The sequence below is a fragment of the Boleophthalmus pectinirostris genome, unplaced genomic scaffold (assembly GCF_026225935.1).
Source record: "Boleophthalmus pectinirostris isolate CB_2022bp ecotype Guang Dong unplaced genomic scaffold, ASM2622593v1 HiC_scaffold_17, whole genome shotgun sequence".
Classification (NCBI taxonomy): Eukaryota; Metazoa; Chordata; class Actinopteri; order Gobiiformes; family Gobiidae; genus Boleophthalmus; species Boleophthalmus pectinirostris.
The window spans coordinates 21177343-21194449 of NW_026571115.1; the positions used below are offsets into that span (position 1 = coordinate 21177343).

Genomic DNA, 17107 nt, shown 5'->3' on the forward strand with positions numbered 1-17107 from the left:
TTCAATTATTTGAATGATTAGTGGTGCATTTAGACTAAAAATATTTGGTAGAATTGGTTGTTTGTACAGATGGGCAGATTATGAGGGTTTTTGTTATTTATAAATAATAAAATACCAACTAAAAAGAGATCAGTTTAATTAAAAGTTCTATACAGCTAGGAATTCATTAAGAATTCAAATTCAAGAAAAAGTGTACAGCTTTTAAAAAAAGTTCAAATTCAACAAATTTGCAGTTTACAGATATTTTACAGATATCAGTAATAATTACATTATTATAAAAACAGCACCAAGTAGACACACTGACCATGCATCAAAGGACACACACACAAAAGGCACACTTCCAACCATAATAGAAGACATTCAAGCAAAACCCACACCTGAACTTTCCACCCATTCTTCTCCACTGTCCACAGTGTTAAAGGTCTGTTGTAAACATAAACTAAAGTCTTGTCATTTTACTTAGCCAATGTCGTATCAATAGTCTTTAAAATGATCAAATTGTGTACAAAGGAGGTGACATTTCATTGTGGTATTGATCTCAAGAGTGTTCTCTGTTCTTTGGGTCAGAGTTTCCTGAACCAGGGTTGATCCTGCTGCATCATAACGTCTTCCTCTTCACATCTGCTTGGCTTTGAGCGACATCTGTAAAGCATAATCGCTTATTATTCACTAGTGGTAATTGTAGGGAAACATTTGATTCTACTAAACCAGGTTTAAAAGTAAACTTTATGAGAGTGACGTGGCCAAGATGCCAGGGACTTGTGACGTGACTTGACAACACGATGTGATGAGTAATGACTCAACCTGACTAGAGAACTCTGACTTGACTACCACATACTGGTTTGGCTAAAACTGAACATGTTTTACTCGTACTTTATTTTAATAACCAGACTCACTTTTTGACCACCAGTTGAGACCTCAAAAACAACCTCAAATGAGTGAGCTCTGGTAATATCATTCAACAGCAGGTTAGACTTTAAGGCAGAAGTGCAGATACATGACAACACAAGCAGAGGAGACCAGGACAGGGGCAGACAGAGGGGAAGAAGTTACCTGAGAAAGCGAGCTGCAAGTGAGGAGGCAGAGCGGTCTGAGAGCCTGACTGGAGACTCTTAAACACATCTGAGGAGATGGGACAGGAGGGTACACAAGCATTTAGGAAGGAAACAGAGGGGAAGTAGGCAAACAAAATGGACATCAATATAGGAGGTCACATTTAGACAACTGAAGATGCAGCAAAAACGGAACATGACAAAACTACACAAAACACCCAGATAACACAGATCCCTTTTCAGCTCTGCTCAAATGTATATTCCCTATTATAAACAGTGATACATCACAAATGTTAGCACAACTTTTTGGAGTTTATTTTTGGAAATAACCCGAAGCACACCATCATGTCAAGCCACTGTACATTTCTTTTTCAGGATCTTTCAAATGTTTTATGCAGTGGTTTTAGCCCCTGTCACATGAATGCAATTCCCACACTTACTCCAGCTTACATTGCCAAGTATGCAGTAAGCAATATGAAAATTTTCAACAAGAATATATATATATATTTTAAAAAGGACACTCACTCTGTGTCAGTGTTGAAAAGGGGGCGTTGCTACTGGCTGTGGAGCTGCTGGCTGTGGTACTGGAGCCCGCTGTCCCCAGGGAGTTGAGGCTGAGCAGAGAGGGGAACTGGAAGGGCAGAGACACAGGCACCAGCCCTCCCAGCATCCCAAAGCCCAAAGGCAGAGATGGGGATGAGCCCAGCAGAGAGCTGCTACCTGATGTAGAGACCTGGAAACACGTATCACAGCGTACAAATGTAAGTGTGGTATAGAAATATTTTACAAATGTAAAACATCTAATAAAACAAAATAAATTGTTAATTAAATGGTACATTTCCTCTGAATTGTGTTGATAGGTTCCTTCAGTTCAAACTCAAATTGAGATTTAATTTTTATGTCGTATAGTGGACTGTGTGTTACAAACCTGTGTTATTTGAGGTGAGGTGGTGGACGAAGGAGTGGATGGGACTGGTTTGGCTCCTTGAGGGGTCCCTGACCCTGGCCTCTGCCTCGGACTGGCTGAGGCGGCTGTGATGGAGGCGGCTGTGTGCTTGTTCACAGGTAAGCTGTTGATAAGGCTGGACGTGGTGCTGCTGGGGGTCTTCTGTCCCGGGACGGTAAAATTGCCGGGGCCCGGTTTGCCTGTTGCTCCGGGAGAACCTGAGAACGGTGGGCGGAAAGAAGCGGGGCTTTTGGGGGAGTACTGGTGCATGGAGGGTGCTGCCTGAGAGCGGGGGGGCTGTGGAAGGGAGGGTGAAGAAGACACACTCACTGCTGGGCTGGGGGCACGGGGAGATAACTTGATGATAGGCGCGATGCTACTGTGGGTGGGTTTGGTGAGGGTTGCATGCATGGGCGTGATAAATTTGGACTGTGGTTGAGACGGGGAGGCAGTGTGGGGGAGTCGAGGAGGGATATAAGGTTTGGCTGTAAGGTGTGGAGAGGGAGACTGGAGCATGTGTGGACGGGACTGAGGGGATGTAAGGAGGAGAGTGTCTTTAGAGCTGCTGCCCTTCAGAAGACCTGAGGGCGCCATCAGGGGGGAAGCTGTGGCTGGAGGGCGGGGCTTAGGGGGTGTGGCAGCTGACATGTTGGCTTTAGCCACTCCCACACTCACAGGTCTATGAGAGTTCAGCACCGATTGTCTGTGAACCTGTTGTGAGTTTTTCCCTAAATTGTCCACTCCAGGCCCCCGTACTGAGGCCTGAGGGGAGGCGCTGAGAGAGGCGGGCCGGGACAGCGGACTGGACGTAGAGGTAGACATGTAGTGAGGTGTGCTGCTCACGGAGTTCTTCTTGTGCTGCTGGAGGACAGGGGACGAATGGAGGTTGGTGGGGGGTTTGGGAGGTTTGGGGGCTTCAGGGGATGGGGGGCTCTCTCCCTGGGCTAGGCCCTTGGCAGCATTGCCCAGGATGGCTAAGGCCTGGGAGATGGAGTCCAGAGAAGGGGATGTCAGGTCCTCATCCAGAGAGTCGAGACAAATGGGCTCGGCTGGCGACTGGGGCGGTCTCTTGGCAACTGGTAACGAAGTAGGGGCAGTTGAAGGTGTAGCTCGTTGTGTCCATATCGCTGGCTCCTGTGTTAATCACAAAACAGTTTAAAAAATATACACTCCTGACAAATGCATTAACAAAACTGTTCCTATGGTTTAAACCACCTCAATAGTCCACATTATTGTTGTAAATATAGTTTTGAGTTACATTAATTACCAAGTCTTCGAAGCACATTAAGAAGTTAAATACAGAATAAATATTATAATATATTATAATATTATAGTTTAATACATGATAAATATGACATGGCAAAATATGCAAAATTGTGGTATATAAATCTGTAATGTTTCTGTTCAGCTGAGAACAGTAGCTGAGAGTGTTTACATGTTTGCTAATTGGTTGCTAATGAACCACAGAGGGTGACACCCACAGGAGACTAGACTAACCTTAGGCTTGGCCTTGGGAGTAGACACCACCTTTTTCTTTGCTCTGAGGAGAGGAAAATACAAGTTTGTTTTTTATATCTGGAAATTGGCTCCATACTGTGGAGAAAACATGGAATGATGTGATATAATAAATGACCGTGAACTTACGCATAGCCTGTGAGATGACCATGCACCATAATACTTTCCTTGAACAGCATTCTGGAAAAACATTCAGTCAAAAACATGCAGATATTAAGTATATTAATTATATTAAGTACATTAATTAGTATAAATAAAATAATAATAAAAATAAAAAAATTAATAAAAAAATAAAGATATATTCAAGGTTGTATATCCACCTGGCCTGCATCCAGCCTTTGGGCCACAGAGGCTTCACCTCGCTCTCCATAAAGCCCTTGAGGTAGTCCTCCAAAGACACAGAGGTCTTCCCCTCCAGCTCATAACAGTTGAGTTTGACCCGCACTAGGTTACACAGCAGCGTCCTGGAGGAACACACAAGCTTTAATACTTTAAGATTATTTTAAAGTATGATCAAAGAGGACCTTTAGGACCATCTTGTAAATTGTACCTGAGTTTATCATCCCACACAAACTTCTTGCGTGGACCCATGACCCTCTTCCCAGGTTTCTCTTCATCATCGTCGTCGGAGCCATTTCTCTCCCCCTCCTCTTGTTGCCTGGAAAGATTGACAATTTGTTAAGAAAAGCACCAAAGCAGTTTGGAAACTGGTGCAGTTGTACTGTGAAGAATTTTTATTTGCATTATTATTATGCTAACCTGCCAATAGTACCTCCAATAAACGCTAATTGCAAATTGTCAACAGTGATTTTGAAATTTTATCTTGTATTAAAGTGGAATTAGAAGGAGGTAATGCTGTAATAACATGGCATAACACTTCTGTAATGCTAGTGTTATGTACTGCATGCAATAACTAACTGCAGTCTGCATGCTCCAGTCAGTGGGACATATGTATATGTATGACACTCATTGAGATCCTTACTTTGCCACTTTGGCGATGCAGTCCATATTGTAGCGCGCAATCTGCTCTGGCATCACACTGCACACAGCCAGTTTGAGTTTGAGCAGAGGAGTTCGAAGTCGGTCGTCCTAAGAGACAAGAGAAGACTCAGGAGGGACTCAGAACACAGCACAAACTGGTAAATATAGAAAATAGGACATAGAGAAGAGCATGTCAGCACATCTATACAACCTCCCTGATGTGAGCGCTGTTTATAATCTCCTGGAACATCACCAGCTGCTTACCATTCCTTTCACACTATTACTTTTTATTGATTCTTTCCATGTTGCACTGTATGGTATAACATATAATCATCTCCAAGTATTTATTTTACTGTTATAATTATTTTTAAAATCAATTAACATGATGCATCTTTAACAGAGCATACAATAGGACCAGAGAAAAATCACACAGCTCTCTCTTTTACAATACTACTACACCAAAACTTACAGACAACTAGACAACATGTCTGGGAGTTTTTGTGAAAGAGAGAGATGGTTTTGAAGTGATATGGATCACATAGTCTTTATGTTAATGACAAAAATATACATTCAGCTTTCAAATCTAACCTGTGTGAGTTTGCATGATCTACCTTGAAAAGGAAAAGCTCTTTGCTCACCTGGATGTTGAGGCTGAGTTTCTTGAGTCGTTTGAGCAAGGCTTCTTTGTTGCAAGGCACAAAGGCCTCAAGGTGGGAATAGACAGCTGCACGCACCTCTGAAGGCTGCTCCTGGACCTGTAGTTCAATACTGGGCAAACACACAGAAGGACACAAGTATGAGTTAGTATGTGTGTGTCTGTACCTGCCACATGTGCTGGTGCCAACTTACTCTAATAAAATGTTGTTCATGTCCAAGGTGAAAAACTTCTTTCGGCCCTCTTCATCAAACTGTCTAGAGGCCTGTGGCGACAACAACAACAAAACAAAAAAATAAATGTTTTGAATGTGCTTAAAACAATTTGTGCGATTTGTGATTGTGTGCTGTACAGAGACTTTTTCACCGTTGCGCTGACAAGATGTACTATTTTGACTGGTTTGGATTTGCAAAGATTCAGAGACTTGTAACATTTCAGAAAGCAAACAAATAGCTGATTTGTACCGCTCTAAGGTCTTCAATGCGTTTTGCCAGCGGAGCAGGCAGTCCACCAGGCAGAGGAGGCGGGGTCATGGAGCTGCCCTGAGACACTCTGCTCTTGTGGCCCGTCCCAAAGGAGCCATTCTCTCCTTGGCCCGGACTGTGAGGGGAGTCCAGCATCCCAAAGTCCAGGTCTCCCATCATGTCCTGTAGGATGTCGTTGTTCGCTGTCCCGAGCAGTGACAACACCACAGGGTCAGAGGTCAGGTCGGCCATGTTGCAGTCGTTTCCAGAGGTTTTGGATTGACTGGTGAGCAGCGAGCTATTGGGAGGGGGCAGTTTAGGGTTAGGTCTCTGCTGCAGACCACCAGCCAGGTTCTTTTTGCGCATCTCCTCTTTCTCCCTGTTGAAGCGCCGCAGCATGTTAGCCAAGTGCAGGGAGTCCTTCATCAACTTCTTCCTTTTCTTCTTCTCTGGACGGTGAGCATTCAGAGCGGACACTCTACAACAGGGAATAAAACAATCAGGTTTCTAACATGACTTTAAAGATAATCATTTGACAAAGAAGGTCTAAAAAGCATTAAGAAAGCATTTAAATTGATTTTTCAAGTGTTCTAGATCTACAGTGTGGATCAAAAGAAACAACCACACAGGAAGTACAGGTGTCTTTCACTGTTTACAAAAACACTTTTGAGCAGTAAGTTTTTTGTATGTAGTGCACAGGTCTAAAGATTTAAAAACAAACAAACAAACAAATACAAATCAATCTATCTATTAAAATATAGTAATAAAAATCATGAGTTTCTTACCCTGACTTTGGTACTTTATTCTTCTTAGGTTTCTTTTCTTCCAGGATACCACCATCTTGCTTCTTTCTACGTTTTTTAATTACCCGTTCTTCTCCATCTTTCATTTTCTGCACCAACAAAAACAAAGTCACACTTTCGTCTTTTAAAAGGGCCCATAAAATGTGGTAAAATAAATGTAAATAAATATTTAAAGTCATAAAAGTGATAATGTATATGTCTTATGATGCATACTAATTAAAAACATACACAGTAGACAAAGCCTTTACCTTAAAGTGGTTTTCAGCTGTGTTGGGGTCTTCTCCTTCTGAGTCAGAAGCAGCTCTGAACTGCAGGGTTCCTGTGTTGATGTAGAAGCCTCCATGTTTAGTGGTGAGAGAGGCAGGGACCAGCTCATCATACTGACCAAACACAGAAGAGCAATATTTTTTGCTCTATTATTGTGGCAAATATATCCTTTGTCAATTCTAAACAGATTTCTTGCTCAGGAGGTCAAACACATGGTGTGAATGTCCACAACAACCAGCCTTTAGCGTTCAGGACAACTGAGATAACAACTCCTCCTCACTATGAACTCTTTTCAGTTACAAATACCTAAAATATAATAGTAGCAGTGATGTAGTACAATACAGTGTCTATACATACACATTCACACACAAACACAATACTTTACTCACAGCTTCAGAATTGTCAATGAATGGGTCGGTCTCATCGTAGCCATAACCAATATCTATAAGATCTTGCATGCGGTCCTTTTTCTTCTTTTTGGCTCCACCTCCGCCTCCCTGCACAGATAAGACATTTGGGCAAACATTATAACAGCAGCAATATACACAAAATAAATAAGCATATTTTAAAAAAGTTAAGTAAAACTTGCATATTTGCTCTCAAACTTCCTGGCCAATTCCTCCACTTCGAGTCTTTCCTTCTCATCATCAGCAAATGGGTCACTGGGGTCAAGGGAGGGTGTCAGTCCTTTTGGTGCCGTTGAGCAAACTGTCTTTACCTACAAATGATAAATAATAAAATTTTCAGTGCACAAGTTATAATTTGCAAAATAAACAATTGTGTGAGGAAACAGCTATAAATAAAAGGGGACACAAAATATTACAGCATTGTTTTGGCTTTTTACACCAATGTCTTTTTAACTTAATTAAAATCAAGAGGATTAGTGGTACTCATTAGTAAAACAATAAAAAAAATAAATAAATCAACTTCATTCATAAATCAGCACAGGATAGCCACAAATCATGTATTTAAAAATGAACTGACTCATCCGTCCATGTTTTGTTAATTACCGACGTGATTTTCCTTAATGATTTTACTAACATTAAGATGTTTGTTTATGGTGCGCTGGATCCAAGTGAAAAAAGCTGTTATAAACTTTGGTCATATGGCCACTGAATTTTATTGGTGAAATGAATTTGGCACAGCTAATGGCCTAACTTTTAGTTATGTATTGGGCTGCACAAACAGGGCTTGTCTATTCCCTTATCACCATATCCGTCTGTCAGCCTTCAGTGTGGTGCCAGGTTGGGCCCCTCTTGCACATCATGGGGCCGTGTTTGGACTAACCTGAGGGTGAGTGTTGTTGGTCAGCTCGCTGTAGTTAAACTCCGCGGAGCCCCGTTCACTCGGCTCGCTCAGGGACAGGCTGAGGCGCAGAGTGGGCTTACTCTCGCCGGTTTCGCCCGCTTCCGTGCTCCCAAAAAGAGCCCCTCCACCTCCTACCCCTTTGCCCGCGGTACTTCCACCTCCATCTTTCCCAAAAGTGATGTCCGCCCCGTCATCTTCGCGGCGGCGCTTCTTACCGGGCTCCAGGGTCGGCTGTGCGGCGTTGAAGGATGAGATGGTGACAAAGGGCACTTTCCTCGGCTCTGCCATCTGACACTTTCCGACCAACTACAGGCCACAGCACAGGCAGCGCCACGGTCCTCTGGAAGCCAAACCAGAGGTGGTCGACAAGTACAACTAGCTCGTTGCTCTGCTAGCCTAGCTTCCCCAGAATGAGTGCTGCAGGCAACACAATGACTTTTCAATCTCCGCAGCCCGGTTTAATCCATCTAGTTTGACTCTTGCCGCGGACCCGCCGCTGAAGAGGGCCTTTAACTATTAAAATTAGCCCTCTGAAGTGCTTCCATTAATTTGGTCAGCTACCGCAAGGAAGATTCTGTAGTAGCCATCTTGATCATTATTATCATTATTCAGAGGCTGGGTGTGCGTATGAAAAGAAAGCGGAAGGCGAGAAGGAAAAGGAACCGCTTTCGTCCAATGACAGCGCAGGGACACGCCCCTCTGCCCCACACGCGCGAATGTGGCGGATGGAGTATATTACAGGCGGGAGATGTGCACCACATGTCCTCCATGCATTTATGCGTTTAATCCTTTCGTCCATTTCAGTGCATTTTAAGTCAATTATTGAACATGGAATAACGCTTTATTACATTATTTTCCAAATATCCGTCACTACACAAGCTGCGTGCATTCTCTCCAGGATCACACTGGTCTGACCTTTGGCCAATACTGATCCAGTTAATTTAGTTTACCATAAATTATATATTGCATCTGGGTAGAAAAAGAACCCTTCATATTAGGAACACACAAGCCAGAATCAAGTCAGCGTGTAAAAAACACTTTTATTGTCATTGGTAATTTAAGACCAGTCAGAAGTGGCTCCACCCCAGTCGGATGCCTGGGCAGTAGGGGCAGTTGACCAGTCTTCTGTGGCAGGCTGAGTGCTCCAATCCTCTGCAAGAGCAGAAAAGAATCAGTGTCACGTTAAAAACAAAAAAAAGGCAGTAAATACAATGCCGAATATGACTAACCAGAGAACACCTCACCAGTCTTGACAGGTGCAGCAGCTATGAAAAGATAGTAAAAAAAAAAAATTAAAACCTCGCCAATCTACAGACACTAGAGATAGAAATATTTTAAGACCTTACCGGCAGGGAACTGCTGAATGGGCACAGATGGCACAGCCACACCCTCAGACCAGTCAGCCACTTCAGGCTGGGCAAACTCCGCAGCAGGAGCACTCCATTCACCCTGGAACTCCTCCTTTCCAACAGCCTTCTCAGCTGCAGCCTGTTCTTCCTTCTCAATCTGAAACAGAGGGACATTCAGGATCAAGTTAACCACCCAAATTTCTGCTTAACACACCATGTTTATTTTACCTCCTCAGGATCCCTGTAGAAGTACAGATCGGGCATGACCTCCCATGGGTGTTCTCTGGAGATTGTACCCCTCATCCTCAGGACCTCTCTAGCCAGCATCCACCACATCAGACCAACAGAGTGGTGACCCTGTAAAAGACATGGGCCATCAGTTAAAATGGTCACTGTATGAGTATGTGCATATATGTAGCCACAACATTTAACCCCTCTTTTCATGTAGTGAAAGAAAGGCAGACCAAGGTGAGGCATTTTTATAGCACACATCTTGTACCTGTGCAGACAGGACAGCACAGACTCTTGCTGTGTGCATGAGTTTTAATGTAAGTGTTCACCTTGTTGTTGCAGGGAATGGCAATGTCAACATATCTCAGGGGAGAATCAGTGTTGCACAGTGCAATGGTGGGGATGTTCACATAGGAGGCTTCGGTAAGGGGCTGGTGGTCGGCACGGGGGTCAGTCACAATCAGCAGGCGCGGCTCCCTGAAGGCAGCCTGGATCTGATTGGTGAATGTTCCTGGGGTGAAGCGACCGTGGAATGTGGTGGCACCAGTGGCAGAAGCAAATTTCAGCACTGCCCTCTACAAAAACAAAAAATACATCTTATTTCCTTTATAGAATTGCTAGACATGTGGCTATGTCTTATACAACACCACTCATGGGACGACAGCCCTTGTGGTGCCTGTAAGACCCAGCCAGCTCACTCTAGCACACTTCCGACACCAGAACACCAACAGTGGTGTCCGGCTTTAACAGAGTGCATAAGTTTAGCCCATGTGTGGTCCTACCTGTCCAGTGTTCCTAGAGGAGATGACACACACATCTGCTGGGTTCTCAATGGCCACAATGGCTCTAGCAGCCAACAGAAGCTTTTCCCAAGTCTTCTTCAGATTAATGATGTAAACACCTGTAACATAAAATTCCACAACATTAGTGAAAATCTACATTAAACTCATTGTCTCACTCTGGCCACGCACCGTCGCTTTTTCTTTTGTAGACATACTGGTCCATCTGGAAGTCCAGGTTGGTACCTCCCAGATGGGTCCCTGCAGCCAGGAACTTCAGCACATCCTCCTCCTTCATCTGAAGGACATCCAGACCTCCGGACATCGTGACCGCTTTCCCTTGAGCAACGAGTTATTGGGAGAGCTATAGAATGAATGACACAGGGGGATTAGACAAATTGCATTTTTCTAAATTTTTATTGGTGGTTTTCAGACTCTAGAACGTAATGACATACTATCAGAAGGGGGGCAAGGGTCAGATTTCCCATTTCATTACATTTTACTTTACCATGAACTATCTAAAAGGTAAATCCACAAGTGTTTAATCTGGTCATTTTTCTCATTTACTAGAGTCAAAAACTCATTACAACAAAATCAACATTTTCACAATATTAATTTTAGCTGCCCCTAGCTGTATTAAATGTGACTGGCCTATAGTTTAGTGATGCCATCTGAAACCCAGCAATACAACCTTGTTTAGAAGCGGTCAGACTGTCGAATGAAACCTTCCTCCTACATTAATAATTGCCTACATGAACTGTGCAATTTTTTTGCTTCGTTTCTAGTCAGAAAACAGGAAAGAGAAGACAACTTTATAGAATGTTCATGTGAGTCTTTCAGCGGCAGCCAGGCCACGATCCGCGTGTCTACACTTAGCATGTTAGCTCTATATTAGCAATGTATATTGTGTCAGCTATTATACCTAAAAGGTTAGGCTACCCAACGCACGTGAATTGGAATATCGTGTAATTAAATGCGTGTATGATTGAACGAGACTTTAATTTCTCGCACTGAAACCGTTTACTGTCAAATAAAAGCCTTAAAAACTCACCACGAAACAACGCCGTATGGAAATCTGACCACACGGTGAAAAAGAGACCGAACAGCGGAAATGACGTCACTTTTATACCCCAAATCCGAACCTCTGATTGGTCGTTGTATTGTTAGTCCAAAAAATATATTTGCTTTGTATATATTATTTAGCTATTAAATTTAATTCTATGAGCAAGATGAAATTGATAACGTTAAACAATTTCCCCAGGTAAACCCATAAACAAATCAACGTTCAAAAATTTTTACCACATTCGTCCTACAGTTTGTCCACCAGAGGACGTTATGTACCAAAAATGAGGCAGATGTTACCAGAGGACAGGGTACAAGGGGACAGCTCAGTGGGTCGGATGAGTATCCCATATTAAGACAAAGAAGATGGAAAGACCATATTAAGAAACTCCCCAGACGTCGAGTTCTCGGTTAAAGACCGCAATATTTCGCAATGATATTTACCCAAGATAAAACGTCCAGGACACAGGCGTTGCAACATTCATCACAAAGATGTCAAACTATATTTATTAGTTTTGAAACGAAATTATGCACAGCGTTAATACAGAAGAGAGTTTGTTTAATTAAAAAATGGCATCAGCCTATAACATGCGTATTAATGGTTAGGCTATTTGGATAACTGAGAGTAACCTATTTGTCAATGACGTTTTACAAATTTCTGGGAAACCTTGAAGCGAATGAGCAGAAATTGATGCCACGTGGAAGTCATGGATTAGAGGAGCATTGTTATTCCGATTTATGTTTATTTATATTACTCAGTGATCACCCGTGTGCTAAAAGGCTTATATGTTATGAATTATTCAAGAAAAGTGAAAAGGTGTTACTACTGTTGGTTGTTACCCATCTTTATAATATCCCTGTATTCTTCTATACATAATGAAACTGTATCAAATTACTTTTTTTTACACCTAGTTAAGTGAGCATTTTATGTTTATTCTCCCTTGATCTCTAATGTCATGTCCTACCCCTCTTATCTTTTTGTGTGCTGACTAATGTCTCTTTTATCAGAAAGAAACTTTCTGATAACTTTCGGCATCTTGCACTCATTCACAACTGGCCCTAATCCAGTCTATTCTACTTAGTTATGTAATAATGTTGGAAGACTGGGTCACAGTCTACAACCAATGTAGCCTGCCCTTCCAGGCCTAGATTCACATGGCCTACCAGGTAAAGAAAACATGTTAACTCAATAATTTACTGTTATACACAAAAAGAGAGCACACATTATTTTTTAATTATTTAAATAAAAACAACAGAACAATGTTAAAAATACTTACATTAGATTAGTGGACAAATGAACAACAAAAAGTAAAAACTAAGTGACACTCAAAAGGAATAGTCCATGAGTTAAAGTGCAATGTGAAAGATCCATGGAGGTCATTTACAATGAATTTGAATCAAGAGGCAATTTCAGTTTTTGAGCGACAAGAGCCTAATACCTATACTGTACTAAATGTACTCACAAGTCCGCAGGTCAGACTACTTAAAAAAGTAAAATAACATTGTGCAGTTTTCATAACATAATATTTGAGTCGTTATTCAAAATGTTAATAAATGTTTAGGGACAATTCTAATATTTAACTACTGATTTGGTAGAAAGTACAAAACAAAGGCCTCGCTCCATGTAACAGTACAGTGCAGTTCATGGTATTTAATAGCTGACCATCATGTTTGGTCAGATCTTTCAGTGACTTGACTTGTTATGGTTTCTTGATGGTTCTTTCTCAGGATTTAAGTCCAAAACGTGCCATCATTTGCTCATAGACAGTCCAAGCCATCGCCGCCATCATAGTCCTCCTGAGAAGCCTTGGCACCGCACCTCGGAAGAAGCCCTGCAAACCATGTTCCTATACAGAATAGGACAACTAGGTCTCAATATGTTTGCTGCCATTTGGACACAAATTAAAAATCACAATATTAATCTTAAAAATGTAAGATACCGTATAGATGAATGTAATGGCCTGTGGTGTCCGGAGCTGTGGGTTGACTTGCACTTGTGTTTTGACCACATCTGCAGGCTGAGTGATCAGAGAAGCCAACACACCAGCCACAACACCACAGCCAAAATTAGCCACAGGGGCAGAGACAGACAGGCTGATTTCTGAAAACAAAAAAACAAATAAAACAAAAAAACACAAGATTTAAGTGAAATCAGCAAACACCCTCACGTTTGATGGACCAGGTGCAAGTAAGACCTGAATACAGGGATTTTATTTTCATTTAATATTCGCTTGCCCCAACAAGTGTTGGTCCCATTAATTATTGTTTCACTGGTATTCAGCATCAATATAATGGTGTTCTGGTTCTGCTTATAATTGTGTCAAATAATTAAAGAAGAAAAAGAATATCAACATTTGTGGAAATACAGATTCAGAAAACAAGCATGACATCACTTGCACAACTATGTGCTTAGTTTAAAGTTAGCCTATGAGGTGTCAAACACATCATCTTATGTCATTGTGGTACATGGATTTCCAGTATAAGCATTATTAGACACTGAACTAACTCGGATTCATTTGCATATCCAGTTTTTCCAGGACCTGCTCACCTGTGGGCAGTGCCGCTTTGGTCTGACTGTAGAACATGACGTAGATCCCAGAGAAGGGGACGTCTCTGAGGAGCGTGGCCCATAGTCCAGAAAAGAGAGCACCTGGACCTTCTGTCCGACACACACTTCGGAGGGCCCCTACTACACTTCCATAACTGTACCGGCCACACTAGAACAACGATAGCAGCCTTAGACAAAGACCATAAACACCACTGTAATTAATACTTTTTACAGAAAAAAGTCCAACTTCGAATCGTGTCTTGATGACGGTGACAGGCAGCATGATGACCCCAGCCACACTGCGGGCCCCTCCTCCCAGCAGTACCGCCTCCATGGCCCCAGGGCTTTGCCCCTGGACAAAGTGCTGCTTCAGGGTGAAGTATGTACTGAAGTAAATGCCCACACCTGGGATGGTCCGCGCAAATGACTGCAATAATAAAACATTAATTGAAATCACAGCGGTTTAACAAAATAAATGCATTAACTACAAAATTAATTGTTACAGTCTTTTGTCTCTGTTGTGATGTACTTTATCATCTTGCTAACAGATTACAGCCTCCTTGGTTTAAGGATAATAATAAAGGAACAATAACTGTCCATTTATCTAGGTTTCTGAATTGAAATACCTGCTGTATTCAGTGTAAAACCCTGTAAAAACACTCACTGGGGAAACCCCTTTCCACAATCCGAGGAGCTTCTCTGTGCGCACAACGTTCAGAAACACTGTCACCATGCCAACTCTGGATGTGCTGCAGGACAAACACAATCAATTCAGTTGATTCAATATGTGGCTTATTGGCATTTCAGAGATTGCACTGGACCCACATTGACACCAGTGTTGAGAGTATTTGTTTTGAGTGTGAGATGAGGACATGCTGACTAACCCTTGCTGCACACCGATCTGTAGGGTCTGCAGGCGGGTCTTCACCAGGTCCAGGGGCTGGAACAGCAGTGTGGAGCATGTCCCACTAAGGGAGCCACACATGAAGGCTTTGAGAGCAGGATGGGCCTGCACAGAGACATGAAGAAAACAGAAAAGTCAACTGCAGTTAGAGTATATTAATTTTACCCTTGAGTTTTACTAACGTTTATAATTAGTGGTATAGTGAATTGATGTACATTATTTTGAGTTTGCCTGGGGTATTGCTGCTATTAAATAAAAAAGGCATGGCGTCTTTGTGAGCTATATTTATTTAGGTTTCTTATGATGTTGATTACATTACATAAGTGCATTATATAATTAACAACCCAGTTATACTTTGACTTTTCGACTTTGAAGTTGCATTACAACTCCTACCTGTGATACACATGAAAAGGAGAATCCTAAAACAGGTTATCTATCAAACTGGTGTTGTCTTGAACAGATAACACCATAACACCATACTAAAAGGCAACCAAGATTTATGACTTCAGAGTAAAAGTCAAACTTACCAATGCTAATTCCATAGTTCGGATAGTCTTCAGTACAAAAAATGCAGTCTTGTCACTTTCAAACCAACAAACAGAAAAACCTACAATAAAAAAATATATATATATTTAGGCTATTAAAATTGTTAATGCTATCAGCATGCACCAAGCCCTGGATGAAGATTGTTATTAAATGCACAACTCTGCAAAGGTCCTGAGGGACTAAACTTGCAGGTCACCTGATCAACAGTATGCTATTCATTTGTGAGTCAGTCACAGGTCTAACCACACACGTTCTGTTGCTGATTAAGAAAGTGCCTTAGCCTCGTGTGAAACTCGTGCAGCATCAAATTTGTGAGTTGTAACATATACTGCACACAAAAGAAACAAAGTCTCAACACATGACAACAGGCCATCATGTGTAGTCTTCAAATTTGTCAGACTAACCAGTCTCTTCTATATTGTCAAAGCGTGTGGGTTTGGCTGGTCAGGTAACTTATTTTCAGTGGTGTCATTTGTTAGGCTAGTCTATTTGTAAGTCTTGATATCCTGTGACTAATATAATGTAACCCTAACTTTTCTGTTGAAGTTCCGTCACCTGCTTGGAGATATTTTCGTTTTGCGCGGCCTGTTACTGTGAACCTACGGCATTAAACGCATCTATCTCGGATGTATTCAGTGAAGTAAGCAAGTGTGTTTACTGCAAAGACCTGTAACTTCACCTGTTACAGTCACCTGCTCGTTTCCCATTGAGATGGATACATTTAATACCGCACTGTGGTACGTTCCTGGCAAATGAATAATATCTCCATGGAGGCAGAGAAGTAGTCCTGTCCCTAATGTTCTTCTTACTTTGAAAGCATGTGGTTCCAAATTCCCCCCAAAAATGAAGCTGGAGCTCTAAAGCCGCTGAAATTTAAGATGTCTTCTAACTTCACTTTCAAGAGACATTGCTCTGGTAAAAACTGGTTAAGCGTTAAAAAAAAAAAAAGTTAAAAAAAAAGAGACTGATGTGATGCCAAGGAGAGCGGACCCGTCTTTGAACACGGATTTCAAACCGGCCGGTTCCTGTTTAACTTAACCACGGCAAAGTCGTAAACGCGTATGCCTCACAAACCCCGCCCAGCATGGGCCATTTATATTTCTGATTGGCTGCCGACAACACACACCAAAAAAACGCCCACACTTAAAACTTTTTTTTTGTGTTTAGGTATTTCTACTAATTTGGGTAAAACATCCAATTACTGTTATATAAAAATCCTCACAAATCAGCTCTTTGGGAGGACACCACAACAACCAATGAAGGAGCGTATCACTTTAGTACAATAATTGTCAACATTGCATCAGGCCTATTTTTGATAATTCTTGTTAAATGTAATATATAACATTTGATTACCCCCGATGGCTCACACAATTATATTGGTGGGCGATTCTAGAAAGCTGTGATTTCACACTGAGAAAAAGCAGCCAATAGACCTACAGGCAGGCACTCCATTAATTTGCCTATTTTTAATTTATTTTTTTTAAATATAGGACCACATATCAAGGGAACAGCAAATTATAAAAATATATTGGTAAGGGTTCCACAATCTTTCAATTAAAATATAGGATTATATAAATACAGGACAAAGTGCTATGATGTAATCTAAAACAGGATTATTTGAACTGTTTAAAGGAGTAATAAAAGTTCTTACCAGAGTCCCCATCTTTGTTTACAACTTTGCCCTACAAAGGAACTGG

The 17107-nt window shown here is 41.7% G+C and overlaps 3 protein-coding genes across 6 annotated transcripts; all 3 read right to left on the minus strand.

Annotated features, from left to right (window-relative positions):
- Positions 1–119: 119 nt before the first annotated feature.
- Positions 120–8603, minus strand: ubn2b (ubinuclein 2b). Of its 2 annotated transcripts, XM_055152358.1 has the most exons (17): positions 7971–8603; positions 7273–7401; positions 7073–7180; positions 6665–6796; positions 6399–6505; positions 5614–6091; positions 5344–5414; positions 5133–5262; positions 4496–4602; positions 4064–4171; positions 3834–3977; positions 3643–3693; positions 3496–3538; positions 1981–3132; positions 1578–1785; positions 1054–1122; positions 120–642 (listed from the first exon to the last, which is right to left on the minus strand). In XM_055152358.1, the coding sequence occupies exons 1-17, from the start codon at positions 8277–8279 to the stop codon at positions 599–601; spliced, it is 3390 nt and encodes a 1129-aa protein (XP_055008333.1). In that variant the 5' UTR covers positions 8280–8603; the 3' UTR covers positions 120–598. The 2 variants fall into 2 exon arrangements, with proteins under 2 accessions (XP_055008333.1, XP_020792867.1); XM_020937208.2 differs by lacking the exon at positions 1054–1122.
- Positions 8604–9011: 408 nt separating this feature from the next.
- rpsa (ribosomal protein SA) lies at positions 9012–11500 on the minus strand. 2 transcript variants are annotated; one of them, XM_020937372.2, is made up of 8 exons: positions 11402–11500; positions 10543–10714; positions 10354–10472; positions 9901–10146; positions 9569–9697; positions 9338–9497; positions 9236–9256; positions 9012–9143 (listed from the first exon to the last, which is right to left on the minus strand). In XM_020937372.2, the coding sequence occupies exons 2-8, from the start codon at positions 10673–10675 to the stop codon at positions 9049–9051; spliced, it is 903 nt and encodes a 300-aa protein (XP_020793031.1). In that variant the 5' UTR covers positions 10676–10714; positions 11402–11500; the 3' UTR covers positions 9012–9048. The 2 variants fall into 2 exon arrangements, with proteins under 2 accessions (XP_020793031.1, XP_020793022.1); XM_020937363.2 differs by having other exon boundaries at positions 9221–9256.
- Positions 11501–12625: 1125 nt separating this feature from the next.
- LOC110171632 (mitochondrial glycine transporter A-like) lies at positions 12626–17087 on the minus strand. 2 transcript variants are annotated; one of them, XM_055152549.1, is made up of 8 exons: positions 17062–17087; positions 15392–15471; positions 14845–14969; positions 14625–14709; positions 14208–14387; positions 13961–14129; positions 13353–13513; positions 12626–13259 (listed from the first exon to the last, which is right to left on the minus strand). In XM_055152549.1, exons 2-8 carry the CDS (start codon positions 15404–15406, stop codon positions 13137–13139), a joined length of 858 nt encoding a protein of 285 aa, XP_055008524.1. In that variant the 5' UTR covers positions 15407–15471; positions 17062–17087; the 3' UTR covers positions 12626–13136. The 2 variants fall into 2 exon arrangements, with proteins under 2 accessions (XP_055008524.1, XP_020793043.1); XM_020937384.2 differs by lacking the exon at positions 17062–17087 and adding an exon at positions 16220–16448.
- Positions 17088–17107: the final 20 nt, after the last annotated feature.